Here is a 16,046-nt window from a genome sequence, read left to right as displayed (position 1 = left end):
CCAGACGCGGCTAACGCGACACGAGCCAGCCAGACCACTCTAAACCCTTTGGAGAACATAGCGAGTGATTATCATGTGACCATCACTGCGCTTGCGCTTAGAAGCGGACTGAGACTGGGAGAAGCGAGGACGATGTAAACCTGGAGTCAAGTAGGCAGCAACGATGAATGACGACTACTCCGAGCGGATTGGAGCTGACCTTGCACGACAGGACTTAAGATAAAAAGCTCAAGATTCCCGGAATCGGCAACGAAGTTTATGAGTCAAGTTGGCTGAGCGGAAAAGAGCTTTGATTCGGGCTCAGAATTACAACCAAAATGGCTCAGTTCGATTTCAATAACAATTCCCATCGCAGATACAATCCTCTTCTCGACTCTTGGATTTTGGTGTCTCCGCATCGCACTCAGAGACCATGGCTTGGCCAGCAGGAAGCTACGTCAGGAGATGTACTTGCCAGCTACGATCCAAAGTGCTATCTCTGTCCTACAAATACACGCGCGACAGGATCTAAAAATCCCCAGTATGAGTCCACATTTGTGTTTGTGAACGACTATGCTGCCGTTAGAGAAATACAACCAGACTATTTTTCGAAGGATTCGCAAGATGCTCGATCAAGACTATTCAAAGTCCAAGGAACAAAGGGAACCTGCTTTGTCATTTGCTTTTCCCCGAAACACAATGTCACTCTTCCCCTCATGAGCACGGCCGAGATATCAATTGTGCTAGACACTTGGACAGATTTGTACAAGAAGCTGCAAAGAGAAACCTCGTTCAGATACCTACAGATTTTTGAGAACAAGGGTGCTTCTATGGGTTGCTCAAATCCACACCCCCAGTAAGCATTGACTAGACGGGCGCATTTATAGTCTACTAACTATTTTAGCTGTCAAGCTTGGTGTACGGATTCAGTTCCTACAGAGCCAGCCACAGAACTGTCGAGTTTCCGCAAGTATCAACAAGAAAATGGATCTTGTATGCTTTGTGATTATCTTTCGATTGAACTGGAAGAAAGATCTCGTGTTGTTCTGGAAAATGACAGTTTTGCCGTGGTAGTCCCCTTCTGGGCGGTTTGGCCTTTCGAGACATTGGTACTGTCAAAACATCATACGAGTTCCCTGCCTGAATTCACGGTAAAACAAAAACTAGAATTGGCTGATCTAATCCGCCAATTGACGATTAAGTACGACAACATTTTTAATACTTCATTCCCGTATTCAATGGGTCTGCATCAGGCTCCTATAAAGCCCATTGAGAACGAGCTTGAGTTGGCCCATTTCCACATGCACTTTTATCCACCTTTACTTCGTGGAGCTACCGTGCGAAAGTTTTTGGTAGGCTATGAAATGCTAGCAGAGCCTCAGCGAGATTTGACAGCCGAACAGGCTGCAGACCGAATCAGAAATTCATCATCTGTTCATTATTTATGTAATTAGATTAAATATTTGTATTTATTAAATTTTGGCTATAAACTATTGATATACTAGTGAAATTAATTTGTTAACTGTCTGATAGATTTTTTCTTTTTCTTTGAATTCCGTTGCATAATCATATCATCCAGAAATGAGGATTTCCGTTTGGTTTCCAAATCTGAACCGGGCTTTCCTTTATTCTTTGATATACTTGTTCGGCTTCCTTCATCATCGTCCTCATCGACTATGGCTGTTTTATTCGACCATGGATTCTCCAATTTAGTTTCCACAGATTTACGATTTTTCATTTGCTTTTGAATAAACTCAATCGACTGTCGTTCTCGAAACGTCAGTTTATTATCACTATAACCATCATATACTGGAGTGCCTATTCCTCCACTATCCTTATATTAGCTAAGTAGCAACATGAATAGTATAAACTTACCGATCCGGAACAACTTTATATTTTTCATTAAAACTAACTTCCCGATCACGCTTATCTCCGCTTCCATGTCCATCCGCCGAATCATTTAAGCCGTATAAGGAGGCGCCTCGTGAGGAGGAGCTGAGTAAGGAGGAGGAGGAGGTTGTACGTTTGACATCGGATTCTGTTCGAGACTGGACTTTTCCGTTGACCGAGTGTCGACTTGTTGATTTTGAGCCTGCTGGTTCTGGCTTGTCGAAGGGCTCTCCATTCCGTATTGAGTCATGAGATTGTTTCTCGCGCGTTTCTTGTCGCGTATTCGCTTTCGAGCATCGTTTGCCTTCTTGACCGCGAATGGGATGAGGACGCAGACCAGGACGCAGAAAACCATTATTGCTATCGGCAGTATGAGTGTTATCTGCTACGGATGAAGTGTCGATGTCAGTTGCTGGAGAATCTAACCAGGAGGCAACTAGGCTCTTTGTATGTGCGATCGAAACTGCTAGTTGGGATTCCAGATTTGAGCGGTCGATCGAGCTCATTTAAATATGCACAATCTTGTACACAGCGCTCTTCAAACTGGATATCCACATTATAATCAGTTCAATATCGGCCCGTACCGGCCTAATGCCCCGCTGCAAATCCTCGGATTTCTGATCTTCAGGTTAGGTCTTCCTAATTTGGACCCGAGCTGAACAGGGATTGGTGGAGGCTATGCTTCTACTACGTCATATTTCTCTTTTAAGATCCTATATGATTTCCTAGTTTTTCTAGCAGTGTTAAGCCGTTACTGGGCGCAGTGAAAATTCAATGCCGTTCGAAAGCTCAACGGTAAGGCTTAGACGACATTTCTACTCTCGTGCAGGCAGTAGCAGTCGTTCGCAAGAATGATTCAACTGTAAATGTAGAACAGTATGCGCTCGTGAAGTCATCAATTACATATTAATCAATAAAGTCAGTAAAGTCAATCTTAATCGCAGATATCAATAATTCTCTGTGCAGTCAAAATGTATATCGTTAAAGTCCGTCATCAAATTTGGTCCTTATTGTCATCATGCAGAATTTGAGGCGGAGCTAATGCGTCTTATTGTTTGACTTTATCACGTTGAAACAATATTTCTCCATACTTCATATCACAAATACATGATATTACGTTGATTGAGATCTTCAATATTGTATCTAAAATGCTCATAATGCGTCGCTTTTTTAGATTTTTGATCAATCGTTTGATGTTACATTCTGTTCGACTATAACAATTTAGGGGGCTGAGTTCCCACTTTGAATACAATTTCACTACTATATCTCAAATTCTTTATAATGATTTTGCAAAAAAATTTATTCCGAAATATTCCTCTCAATATTGCTTTCTGATGTTTAATGTTTAAAACATGCAGAATCTGATCTAATTTGTAAAAGCTAGGAGTACAATTGAAATTGGCTAATCAAATAGCCTTTTTAGCTTCCGATCCATGATCCAAACCTTACTACTACTCTAACAACTTCTAGTATGGTTCGCATCACTACAGATTTTGCAACCACTAAATTTCATCTCCAATGTTCCCAGAAAACAACAATGAAGTAGCTGGCCACAATGTCTGTTGAGCTCAGCTCTCCAAAGTCTTTCTTCTAACATTTATAAATCTTCTGCTATTATTCCAGCGATATGTTCAATCATTATTGATGCTTTCGAATATTAGTCTCAGGGCTGAGAACTTTAGTCGAAAGCGGGCACCAATTAATATCACGTGCAAGTAAGTTCGACTTTTAGATAACCTTAAATCGATTACTCATGATCTGCATTAAAATTTAAACAGTCATTGATATACTCACAATCATAGTCGTTACTATCAGATGATTTTAATTATATGTAAAACTTTACTAGAGCTGGTGATTGAGAAGTGCAACCAGTTATAATTAAATACTAAATAGTAGTTGATGATGCTCAGAACTTAAAAAATACGTCCCAGATTTGCTTAGAGTTGATCAAAGTTTTTGCAATTCATATCCTCGGAGCACAAATTCGAGACCAGATAGACGATATGAGAATATTAACTACGAGAACGCTAAAAATTAATAAATGTCTTGCCACACATTTATTGAAAAGCACTATTTGGTGGTTTCCATTAAGTAGTAACAATACAAGCTTACCAGTATTTGGTCAAATTTATGCTCTCTGTGAAAATGATTCACTTTTAATATGTTTTACAATCTGATTATATTCCAATTTTATACAAATATATTATTTTAGTGTTTTTATCATTGCTTTTATGGACCAGGTATATATAGTGACAGCTTCTTATATTGATTTGTGAATTTCACGGGCCTAGATAGTGCAAGTTCGATTGTATAGAAAAAAATGAATTTCGAATAATAAAAGAAACCGATTGTTGTCTTTCTGGGTTCATGCTCTAGAGATAAACCACTTACAGATCAATATCTTTGATCAATTGATTTCATCTTCTCCTTTTCCGCCAAACAGAGCCAGGAAGTAATAATCTATATCTAATTCAACCAAGAAACGTATTGTAATGTACACATCAAAATATGCAAATTTAATTTAGACAAACAGAAAATGACAAGAAAAATCTTCCAAAAACCACGAACTCCAACAATGAACGCATCAATCATGCCTTTTCGCCAACAAAGCCTTCCATCTGGTCAATTTCAGAACGAACAAGCTCGAGCTCAATCGACAACTTAACAGCCTCATCGCGCTCTTCTGTATTGTCTTTGAACAGTTTGTCCATCTGCTCCAAAGTGACACCTTTGGTCTCTGGAACGAAGAAAAATGTCCAGATACCAGCAAGAATGGAAAACGCTCCAAAAAATACGTAAGTGCCAAATCCAGCCCCATCAATCATAGGAGGGGTTATAAGACCGATAATGAAGTTATTGAACCAATTTGAGCAAGTTGAAAGTGCAACACCTTTAGCTCGTAGAGACGAAGGGAAAATTTCAGCAGGCATAGCCCAAGGAACAGGTCCCCAACAAGCGGCATAACCAAACATAAAGAAAAACAAAAATGCAACGCTAGTCCACGCTTCCGCATTATGAGTAGGCCAACTATCACTGTAAAGACCAACAAGAACAGCAATTATAATGTGCGAAACACCCATAATAGCTGCTCCACCTAACAACAGTTTCCGACGACCGATGGATTCCATTGTAATGAAACCAGTAGCTGTACCAACAGCCTGGAGAGAATTCAATGCACCCGCCATAATAAGTCGCATATTATAACCGAGACCCATTGTTTGGAACAAAGTAGGTGAGTAGTAAATTAAAGCGTTAATACCGCAGAATTGCTGGAAAAACATAAGGCCAATACCAATATGGGTTCGTCGCCAACATCCTGGTTTGAAACAGTCAGCCCATTGAGCAAGCTCCAATTTGACCGCATTCAACTTGGAGCCGTCAAGAAGATGACCGTGCTTTTCGCGCAAAACATGCTGCTGAAACATAGCTTCAGCCTTAATTTCAACAAACTCACGACGAATACGCTTATCAGTATCAGGCAAGTTGCGCAGTCTGAGAAGGGTACGCAGAGCTTCATCATGACGACCCACAGAACAGAGCCAGCGAGGTGAAAAGGGCAGAAGAGCAATACAAGCAAGCAAAACTAAACAAGGCACAAGCTGCAAGAGAAAGGGCAATCGCCAAGCCCAATGACCAGAAAGATAACGAGTACCGAATGTGATCCAATAAGCAACAACAACACCTACACAAATGGCAAAGGCTTCGCATGTTAAAAGGAATCCACGGATTTCAGGCGGACTGATCTCAGAAATGTAAAGTGGGGCAACCATACTGAGCATACCAATACCCAGACCACCAATAAAACGAGCTACAGTAAGCATAGCATAGTCTTGAGCAGCAGTCTGGAGCACAGCACCGACGATGAAAACGAGTAAAGCGTACACAAGTGACTTTTTTCGGGAGTACTTGTCTGCAATCCATCCGTTATTCCAAGCTCCGATGAAGGCTCCAAGCTCAAGAAGAGCGGTCATGAGACCTTTCTTGAAGCCAGCACCCTCATGTCCGTCTGCAATATCGGGAATATCCTTTAGAAACTGGGACATGACAAGAGTAATGGAGACGACACCCTGATCGTATCCGAACAGAAATCCGCCAACAGTCGAGCTAAGCGCGCAAACGAAGACGTACCAGTTGCTGAAAAGGTACGCTACTCCGGGGGCACCATAAGGTTCCGAGCCGAAAACGTTGTCGAGCGTATACTTTGAAGCGGAGAGGTTCTCCTGATGATCAGTATCGATCTTGGAGAACTTGGAGATCGCCATATTATCCGCGTTGACAGAATCTTCCTTTTCCATTGTTACTTTTGGCGGGTTGATTTCTAGGGAAGAGAGGGAACGAAGTTGTTGGAGAGAACGGATATGATCGGAAAATAAAGGCGATTTAGAGCCGTGGTTATAGTAAGAGACTTCCGAGACACGGAATATCGGGGCCCTGAACGTGGTTCTTATAGATGTTTTGCGCTCGTTTCCACAGGAGATTGAGCATGCAAGACCAAATTGCCGGATTCCATACTGTCTCGAAAGGCATTGTACAGTGTGGAGAAGCTTGTAAAGTGTAGGTGCATACTAGAGGGTCATGTCGCAGCCATGCCGAGACAAAGGCCGCGTTTTGGGAACGCGGGGAAATGCCGCTTTTCCATGTCCTACCCCGCAAAAACTCGATTTTGGTCGCGCTAGCTGGTCGCGGTGAACTCTAAAAGCTGTGGAGAAGAGCCAATGAGGTCATGTGAGTGGAATGAATCGGCGTGTGGGGGTGAGGTGAGAGTCGGACGGGAATGGCGACTTCTGCAGCTCAATGTGCCTTTGTCTACTTTATTTGTGTACGCAATCGGCAAGAACTATAGATTTTTGTGTATTAGAGTTTGACACTTTTCTTTGTCTACAGGCAACAATCCATGTGACCATTGACTATCCAGCCATGTCGCAGGTCGCGAAAGAAAAACTTAGGAACGCTAATCGCGGTCAGATGACCTCCGATTATGTACATACTTAGTCATTCAACGGCCGGCTTCAAGCTTGCTTATTTGCGAGCGCTTGGCCTGTGGCGTGCTGTGGGGGTTGTATGGCCTCCGTCGGCAGCCAGATACAATACGTGCAATAGATATGGGGTTTGTGGGACCGGACAAAGAGCGTGGATTTCCGTTTCGGCAGTTTTGAGTAGACTGAGGGAGAGTTACACAGGCGAGGGAATTGTGCAATTCCTTTGTGGGCCGAAACATGGTCGACGTACTCCGTGGACTAAACCCATAGATGTGGAGAGCATTTTTGGCTGTTCCTTCAGAAAAGAGGGTTGTATGCTCTGAACCTTATTTGTTCACGCAAAATCTGGAAAAGATTTTTTGCGGGGTTGAGGGGTGCAGTCTTGTCGAAATCTTCTTTTCATGAGTCGCTCCACCGGTTAGGCCGTGAGCATTTTGACTCGGATATCGCCCTACTGTATTGCTACTGTCTAGATGAGGAAATTCACTTTACGGGTCTATGATTGAAATGAACTAGAACAGTAAAATTTGAATTTATTTGAGTGCTACGGCTAAATGGTATATTGCAGCGACAGCTCACCACCGGAATTCAAATTAACTTAGTGTATTTTTTATGTACTAATTATATATTTATCACAGTTCATAAACAATACAATCCAATAAATCACGAGCTTGAACATGAATATTTCCCGTATCAACATCTCGGAGTCCAAAAGTGATCATAACCATATCATTTAACCAGCCGTGATATTTACTAGTCACGAATGGATTCTGCTGAACCACAATCGGCTCTTCCTCAGCCGGTTCCTCTCTCTTCTGGAACTCGTCAGGCTCTTCAGGCTCCTCATTCCTCGCTTGTTCTCCGTTCTGGTTATCTGCTGTAAGCCTCAGCTTGAAAGGGTTTTCTCCTCGGTCCAATGCACGCCATATCTCTTGTCCCCCATGAATTTTTTCGTCCCACATTTCATGTGTCGGATATTGCTCATTGTCCCACACAATCGACACCGTGTAGACCAAATCGGTTGCGCTGGTCCCCGCATACATTAAATTCTCCGTTCTTCCTATGATGTTGAAGGGTGCTGTAGCGTTCATCACAATAGCATATCGCCGGTAGAATACTTCAAAAATGTTCAGATATTTGACATGTAAAATTTCGATCAGCACTGTATTATGAATTGTCGGAATGCATGGAAAATCGCACATTGTCACTAGTAGCGAATTGGTTGCCTGGTGCAATTCATTTTCCGCATGCTCAACGCCTCTCAGGTCCAACAGAAGTCCCGTTACCACTTGTGGTGTCGGGTTCGCAATAGACTTAAATTCTGTTTCCCCTTCAGGCTGTTTAGAGGCAGAAATACTACGAGTTGCGTAGTCATAATGAATATATTCCTTGTTCGAATCAAGAGAATCATATAGCAGAAACCAATTCTTTTCGACTTCTTGAAGCTCATTTGCTGACCGTGGCAATTCAGTCATTCCCCAGTACCGTATGGGGACATTGTGTAGTCGCATTTTATTGGTAAGCTCAGGAATCAGCGTCCTTAGATCAACCACATATTGACTTAGACAGTTCTTCTGTCCATTCGAACCAACGACCATCAGTGGTTCTCCTAGAGGCGAGAAGAATATTCGGGGATCCAAAAGACCTTGCTTCACCGCTAAATAATCATGCTTGACACACGACCCGTCTGGACTGCTCCATTCCTTTCCCATATCTATCTTGACCGCATCTTCCACGCATTCAAGCACTGCTCGTCCAATTACTCGCGTCCTTGCCCACTGAAGATCACAATAAACCAAATCATGATGCGCAATACCGTCAGTTTTTGTCGTTAACCTTCCAATTCCAAGATACGGATGAGCTGATCGATAGGGATATGGAAGTATATTGGGGTTGTAAAATGGTGACTTCGATTCTTTCATACGGAATCGGACTTTTGCAAAATAACCTTCTGGCGTAACAGCATCGATCAAAAATTTTGCCCTTCTATTGGGGTCTCTAATTGAACAATAGGCCAGTTGAGAAATAATGTTTTTCTGGGAGACAAGCTGACGGTTCATGTAGTACTGCTGAACTATTTGTCGAATCCGAGGATCATCGCCATTTCCTGTAGTATCGAGGGTTCCTTGATCTGTGCTCATAGAATTCTCACCTTGCATTTGTCCACTTCCTGCTGAGTTGATCGGAACCAGGTTCTGTCCCTTACTATAGACCTTGCCTTCGGCGGCCGAGAGATAGGTCGGATCGGATCCGTAAAAAACATCTTTGGAGAGTGTGGCAGCATCTGGTGCCACATCTGGCAGTACTGGCTCATTTACAACCTCTGTGAAGTATTCGAAGTCCGAGTTGTCACGAAGTAGCAGAAAAGTTCCTCCTATCAATAGTGTAATTAAAAAGACAGAAAGTCCCGAAAACAAGAGCTTCATCGACTTGCTGCCGCTACTCCAAAACATCTTTATGATCAGCTTATTAGATAAATACTAACAGAAATCTAGCAGCTAACTCATGATCATATCACGATCTTCCATGTGGAAAGATAAGACGGAAAATCACTGGATTGATCGACCGAAAGTCGCCGCGCTCCGCACGAAGTCACGTTCTCCAATTAATTAGGTGCATGGAACCACTAGCGAGCGGCAGCAAGAGTGCTAGTAGAGGCGACCCAATAAAATTATCACAACAGTTTTTTTCATCTTGCGGCGTTGGACTGAGCAATGTGGACAGTTTAAACGATGTTTCAACTGCTTCAAGTCGACCGACAATTGACTGGGATCCACGTAAGACCCGGGTCTAAACAACTTGCCTTTATGGTTTAAAAGACAAGGGTTGGCCTCTGCGCCAAGGTCCATTTCGACGAATATCCGAGCCACAGTCACAAGTCTTTGTCCAGGAAGTTGAAACTGGCTACAGATAATGCCGATCAAGCAAAATATCCTAGTTCTCTAGCTCATGCGTTGTTCAGCCAGGGATCAGATTTTGCGAGGACGTACTAATTCTCCCTCTAGTTTTACTCAATAACACGCTTTAGAGCAAGAATCCCCTGTCGATCATTCCTCAGCTAATCCGTAAAACCCGCAATCTATCGATGCGTGGGCCATCCCTGGATAGTAATTGAGGGTTTATTTCCATCCCTTCATGGTTCTCCACCAACGGACTTGGGCTAATGTATTGTCTTTGTGACACTAGTCGGTAGATCTGGGAGCTCGTAATCCGCTTATCTTATGGCGGACAGTGCTAAACCATCGATTCGGCCTAACGGTTGGTCTAGTCTCGGGTTGATCCTGCGCTGATCCAGTCCATCATCCAGTCCATCATTCAGTCATCCCATTCGTAAATTTCATATACAGTTCCCTGTCCTTCAGTGAGCAGATGAAAATATCAAGCAACACGGAGACAGGAATTGCAAATATATTATTCGACTGCTCTGCTCTATCGATCTAGATTACCTGAATCTCACCGCCGCACGCACATAATTCACCTCTCTTCGCTTGCTACTGTGCGCTCCCAACGTTTACCTTCTTTTGTCCCATGCCGCTTGAACAAGAAAACAGCTGCAACCCATCTCCCTGCTTCTGCTCCAATTTCGCATGTGGAATTAATCTATCATTCTAATTAACTACCACAAACTTAAATGCTATCGCGGTTGTGGATTTATACTGCGTAACAATATCGGCCAGACGTGCTCTTTGAACATCAGAACCGCCAATCCTTGGTGTTGGGCGTGAATCGTGGCCAACTCCGTATTTTTAAGCTTTATACCAGCAAACGGGATCGCAATAAGCGATCAAACACGAAACCACTCCACATACCATATCAAGCAGAGGCGATAGTCTTGCAATGGTTACTATTGCAGGAATAGTAGTAATCGTAGCATATTTGCATGCACCGGTTCTTGCCTACTGAGGCAAATATCTACCGATTTACTGACCCAAACCAAGACACTGTTAAGTAACTATTCCAATACCATATTGGGTCCACTGGAAATCCAAATATCGCTCAATAACGATATTCAGCGTCCCACTCGAAATAGTGATCTAATCCTAATATCGCACCTAACATTTCAGTCTGAAAGATCCACTTTCAAAGCGATTTAGAATATGCGATTATGCAGCCTTCAGCTTGGGACTGATCAGTATGGACAAGACTTGAAAATCCAATATTCAACAGACAGTCTCAGATTGTTTATTATGGCACTGTTTGTTCACATAAACTTCACCGACTCATATATAATAGAAGTATGATTGCATGGAAATGTTGGCGACAGTGATGTAAGTGCAAGCATTCTATAATGGCTTACTCTTGACTTTTATTGGGTTTGTATAACCTATCTTTGGTTGCAGTTAAGCATGAATACACAGCTAAATGCAACTCATACCAAATTGGTATGTACTAATGATGAACAAGGATTTTAAGTACGTTAATGACAAAAGTAGAAATTGTTTTGAACAGTATATTTTTTTTTGATTTAGCCATAAAGCTCTCGGCTCATCCTTTTCTGTAAGCCCTTCGAAGTGTAAATGAAACCGTTTGTGAATTGCGACCAACATCACTATCCATACAAAGTGACCAATTCGTAAAACATTTTGGACGGTCACATGGGTTGATGACTCGAATTAGAAAATTTACTATTTATATATTCGGTGATCAACCGATTCCTAGAATCACGGACAGCTTGAATGACAAATTAGGGACAGGAGTATAATCTGAGCAATAATATTGAAAAAAATTCAAATTTTTATAATCTCATCGTTCGTTATTAGTCATCTAAATTAGTTACATCGCGAATTGAAATTATGAGTTTGAACAAATTGCTCACAGCAATGGCACTCAATTAAATATATTTACCTCAGAATGAGGGTATAGAGATATGCCAAGTCCAAAATCCAATGCGGAGCACACAGATCGGATCGCCATACTCAAATTCATTCAAGTGTTGATCAAATATCAATTTATACCCAAGACGTATATTAATCAGTCGAGATAATAAGCATCATTTGAAGGCCGATAGCTATAGTAGATGATTGAGGTTTACACAAGGATTACTTTGAAATCTAGTAATCTAGAAGTTTATGTCGAATCTAAAACATAATTGGTATAGAAATATACATTTTGCATCTATTGATCTTTGTTGGATTTTTATTATTTCTATTTGTAAGGTATGATTTGCTATTTGCAGCATTTCTTCACTATCAACTCTGGTGTTGCAGCCTTGTGGAGTTAAGATATATTCACAATTTTATATCTATTGCTTAGATAAGATCTATTTGCTTATAAATACAGATTATTTATCAACATCACATTTCAAATTTGTGGGTGATTCTATAGGTACTTCGAAATATCGAAATGATGCGCAGAGGAATAGTAGCAAATATTATTAGGAGCATAAACAAAACTTGGCAGGTAATTTCTTGTTATTGATGTGAACATTCTGCAATTTAGTGGACAAATTAACGAATTTATTCTGTTCATTTAAATGTTATGCTCTCAATTCAGCGAAACCATATGGTTTTGGGTCCTAGATAACAATGTGAGCTTGTTCATAACGCTATATTTTTGAAACTTTCAGTACCATTATATTTGCCTCCATATACATATTATTGAGTTATATCTGAATGAGCAAAACAAATTTAAAAACAAATCGATGTCATTAGACATTAATGTAGTGATGGATACTCATTTTAGTTTTGAATGGCTACAATTACTTGTACAAAGCATCCTCAAGGAAACAATTGAGGCAAACTTAATGTAGCTTTATATGAAGCTGGTTATTCAAAATAGAAATAAAAGCAGGAATTCAGCCTAATGAAATCATTTTATGTGCCATATTTCTTCCTATTTATTTTAAAAAATCCATCCAGAAAATATTTACAGGATAATATTGAGAATCTTTGATTACCCTTTCAGGAAAGTCATATGCGGCTCGAAGGCGATGAGCTTTCGAGACCTGAAATTCAGTATACATATTTTGCAAAACTATTAGTTTAATACTCTGGTGACTATGAATTGTGGCTATTAAAATTAGTTTTCATGTAGAGAGTCTAAGGAGGGATTAATTTAATTTAAGCACTACAATCCGACGACCAGAGAATTCCAGACTGTTCTTCTCTCCTATTCGTGTAAAAATTGTGTAATTGCCAGCCATTGCAAGATACTTTCTACCGGATGTATTAATAATTCTGCTAAAATCTTAAACTTTGTTGAATAAATGTGCGATAACACTTATACCAAGCCCAAAAATTTGCTTCTAGGATTAGTCAGATAATCAAAATTCTGCAGCTTCCTGTGGAGAATAAAAAACAGCTACCAATATCAAGAAGAATACGCCTTTTTTGGCGAAAATATACAGTCACGTAATAGCTACCATCCTGTTTAATTGTGGTTGTGCAAATTTCAATATTATCTAGCAGGTTCTCCAAATCCCCTATTTAAGACAAATATACCTTATCATGTGACTACAACCCGGCGTTAATTTCTCTAACTCGGACTTTATTGGTATGAAATCCGTTCGATTTCATATCCCAATATGAAACATCACAGTGGAGCTAAGGAGATCATATTTATTTAAGCATTCATTAATGACTTTTTTAGCAAATGTATTCTTCATACACTTTGAATTCCTGCTTAGAGCGGCCTGTAATTGCGAGATTTTAGTTATTTGAACGGCATGGTTTCATTCGCTATTCCCCAAGAGCACAAAGCTCTGGTACAGATCGCGCCCAAAGCTCCTCTCGAGATACAGACACTTCCTACTTGTTTACCTGTTGGACGTGAGGTTCTGGTGAAAGTTGAAGTTATTGCTCTGAATCATGTGGATTATATTCAGCAGGAGACTGGCTTCCGTGTCGAAAAGTTCCCATCCGTTCTTGGAACCGACTTCGCCGGAACTATTGTTGCGATCGGGTCTGACGTTGTTGGGCCAGAGCAGATACAGCCCGGTACCAGAGTGTTAGCGTATGCAACCATCTCTCATTCAGAGCCGAAATTTGGTGCATATCAGCAATATGTGATTGCTGAAGACTGGTGTATTACTCCTATCCCAGATAATCTGGATTTCCACAGTGCTGCTACCCTTCCTATGGGAACCTGGACCGCTTGGGCCGGCTACTATACTGCTGGGCTCGTAGTTCCAATTGCTGGTAACGCTGCTGCCTTGTATCCAGATGTTAAAGCCGCGAATGCTTCGAAAGCAATTTTGATCTGGGGCGCTGGTAGCTCTGTCGGTAGCTCTGCACTTCAGCAGGCTGCTGCTTTAGGCTATAAGGTATATGCTACGTCCAAGCCAGATCATCATGAATCTCTTCTCAAGGTTGGGGCCTCCAAAGTCTTTGATTACCGCGATGTAGCTGTCATCCAGAAAATTGCAGACGCTGCGAGAGACGATGGAGTTTGTCTGAAATTAGCATATGTTGCAGTCAAGACGGCTACTGCTGCAATTGATGCGATTGCACTCGCTAACGAGAGTGTGGATTCAAAATCCGGTGATTTAATTGTTGTTAGCGCTCCTTTGGTAGGAGAAGCCGACAAGAAGCACGCCGAAGAAATGGGCGTGAGCATTAGATTCGTTCTTGCTCCTACTGATGAAGATCAACGTAAAAATTTCTTTTACTGGGTGTTCCGTATTTGGACAACTGCAAGCCTAAAATCGGGCGAGTTTGTTGCTACTCAGAAATCCCATGTCATTGAAGGTGGCTTAAGCTCTATTTCGAAGACTCTGTCTGTTTTGAAAACACATGAAGTCAATAGAGAAAAATTTGAATTTGAGCCTTAATATACTAAATCTGATTCTGTCGTTAGAAGCACTATAAATTTTATTGAGAAGCAGCACAAGTACAAAATCCAGCGTAATATTATATCAAGTTCAAAACTCGAGTACCAAGTGCGATAGCATTTGGGTCTTGTCTAATGTACTTACACGAACAAGAACAGTCGATATATCCTTGCGCATTCCACCTTGCAAAATTGGGTCGGTACTGAATAGTTCTATCGTATTAATTTTATAAGCCTTGCTGTTCCGATATTTTAATAACTGCTGCCGTTCGTCTGCGTTTGAAGCGTTTGCCTAGCATCTTGTTGCATACAATTATTTGAAGAAATTGGGTTTTGCTAAATATTAAGTCAGAGTTGTACGAAACATCCTGACCTACAAATAAAGAAAAAAGAAATAATGAGATTAATAGTTGACGAATGGTCCCGTGTTTTCGGTTTTCGGTTCCGCTGTTTTACTTCAAAATAGTCAAGGAATCGACTTTGCTATCATTATGTAATTGATAACTACACCGTTGCGCCTCACATAAATAATCATTTTCTTGTTTCTTTTAACTTTAGCAGCAGTGGATGTTAACGTAACACGAGGCCAGGGTTTATAGATCAATATGCTCAATTTCAAATTTGAAATAATATTTTAAACATTCATACCAAGTCAGGTCAAGTTGTCAATGAGGTGATATAATATTTTGTAATGAGAATTGAACGAATATTTTTGGATGAAAGGAGAATTACACAACAATTCACATTCTAATTTAAAGCTTCCACTCCATAATATATTCACTTAGCTAAAATCATTCACTTAGCTGAAATCATTTACTTGTTTTCTGAATATCAAACAGTCGTTCGAGTGAACCAATCTAGACCAAGAATTCGATAATAAAAACGTCTGCGAAAGAGTACAAGCAACTTTTCAAAACAGATGAACCAGCTAATTACCCATAAAAATCCAACTCAGCATAATCTTTGTTTTTTACTTCAAAATTAGTGAAAGTTGAGCTCAAATCAGTCTAAAATCATTTTAAATTGATAAACTAAACTTATGCTCGCCAGCAAACTCATGGACGCTTAGTCATCATGTTAAATTTTTAAGTATCTGTCTGATCGTGTTACGAGCAGGATTCTTTCCTCTACTCTGAATAAGCAAAATAACTTAAATAAAACCATTATAAAATAAACTGTCTTTCATATTGTTCAACACGACTTTGTTTACCGAGCGATATGCAACATTGACGGTATAGGAAACGTTTGGGGACAATAGTGAATTAAGAGTACTATATAATGAGGTTCAGTGAATATGCTGAAAACTCGAGAACATAGGAGGCGAGCAATTCGCATGGAGATTTGATTTTGATAAAATAAGATTTTAATAAGGGTATTCAAGATAAATCCCTCCTTTCATTTAGAACTAAACAAATTTTTATTGTAGTTCAG

General features: G+C 40.6%; 5 protein-coding genes across 5 annotated transcripts; 2 read left to right on the top strand and 3 right to left on the bottom strand.

Moving 5' to 3' along the window:
- The first annotated feature begins 101 nt into the window (after positions 1–101).
- V1516DRAFT_525171 (galactose-1-phosphate uridyl transferase) lies at positions 102–1,642 on the top strand. The gene is made up of 2 exons (XM_066919159.1): positions 102–835; positions 884–1,642. Exons 1-2 carry the CDS (start codon positions 318–320, stop codon positions 1,431–1,433), a joined length of 1,068 nt encoding a protein of 355 aa, XP_066775727.1. The 5' UTR covers positions 102–317; the 3' UTR covers positions 1,434–1,642.
- Positions 1,430–2,416, bottom strand: V1516DRAFT_713612 (uncharacterized protein). Its single transcript, XM_066924313.1, has 2 exons — positions 1,855–2,416; positions 1,430–1,808 (listed from the first exon to the last, which is right to left on the bottom strand). Exons 1-2 carry the CDS (start codon positions 2,373–2,375, stop codon positions 1,490–1,492), a joined length of 840 nt encoding a protein of 279 aa, XP_066775726.1. The 5' UTR covers positions 2,376–2,416; the 3' UTR covers positions 1,430–1,489.
- A 1,836-nt stretch (positions 2,417–4,252) lies between these two features.
- Positions 4,253–6,353, bottom strand: V1516DRAFT_525133 (MFS monosaccharide transporter). The gene has a single exon (XM_066919158.1). The coding sequence runs from the start codon at positions 6,162–6,164 to the stop codon at positions 4,458–4,460; it is 1,707 nt and encodes a 568-aa protein (XP_066775725.1). The 5' UTR covers positions 6,165–6,353; the 3' UTR covers positions 4,253–4,457.
- A 1,127-nt stretch (positions 6,354–7,480) lies between these two features.
- V1516DRAFT_697017 (uncharacterized protein) lies at positions 7,481–8,908 on the bottom strand (the record flags this gene model as incomplete). Its single annotated transcript, XM_066924068.1, has 1 exon — positions 7,481–8,908. One exon carries the CDS (start codon positions 8,906–8,908, stop codon positions 7,481–7,483), a length of 1,428 nt encoding a protein of 475 aa, XP_066775724.1.
- Positions 8,909–13,378: 4,470 nt separating this feature from the next.
- On the top strand, positions 13,379–15,030 carry V1516DRAFT_680038 (chaperonin 10-like protein). The gene has a single exon (XM_066923025.1). The coding sequence runs from the start codon at positions 13,513–13,515 to the stop codon at positions 14,614–14,616; it is 1,104 nt and encodes a 367-aa protein (XP_066775723.1). The 5' UTR covers positions 13,379–13,512; the 3' UTR covers positions 14,617–15,030.
- The last annotated feature ends 1,016 nt before the right edge of the window (positions 15,031–16,046 follow it).

This window comes from Lipomyces oligophaga (assembly GCF_038497815.1).
Source record: "Lipomyces oligophaga strain CBS 7107 unplaced genomic scaffold V1516scaffold_7, whole genome shotgun sequence".
NCBI classification, from domain to species: domain Eukaryota; kingdom Fungi; phylum Ascomycota; class Lipomycetes; order Lipomycetales; family Lipomycetaceae; genus Lipomyces; species [Lipomyces] oligophaga.
The sequence above is the reverse complement of the archived record's forward strand: the minus strand, read 5'-3'. Positions and strand labels throughout refer to the sequence as shown.

Excerpts from the sequence above, each read along its gene's own strand:
- V1516DRAFT_525133 (XM_066919158.1), bottom strand. The coding sequence starts at position 6,164 with ATGGAAAAGGAAGATTCTGTCAACGCGGATAATATGGCGATCTCCAAG.
- V1516DRAFT_713612 (XM_066924313.1), bottom strand. The coding sequence starts at position 2,375 with ATGAGCTCGATCGACCGCTCAAATCTGGAATCCCAACTAGCAGTTTCG. Across the intron at positions 1,809-1,854 it reads TATAAAGTTGTTCCGGATCG|TGGAGGAATAGGCACTCCAG; the intron begins GTAAGTTTATAC and ends ATATAAGGATAG.
- V1516DRAFT_525171 (XM_066919159.1), top strand. The coding sequence starts at position 318 with ATGGCTCAGTTCGATTTCAATAACAATTCCCATCGCAGATACAATCCT. Across the intron at positions 836-883 it reads TGCTCAAATCCACACCCCCA|CTGTCAAGCTTGGTGTACGG; the intron begins GTAAGCATTGAC and ends TAACTATTTTAG.
- V1516DRAFT_680038 (XM_066923025.1), top strand. The coding sequence starts at position 13,513 with ATGGTTTCATTCGCTATTCCCCAAGAGCACAAAGCTCTGGTACAGATC.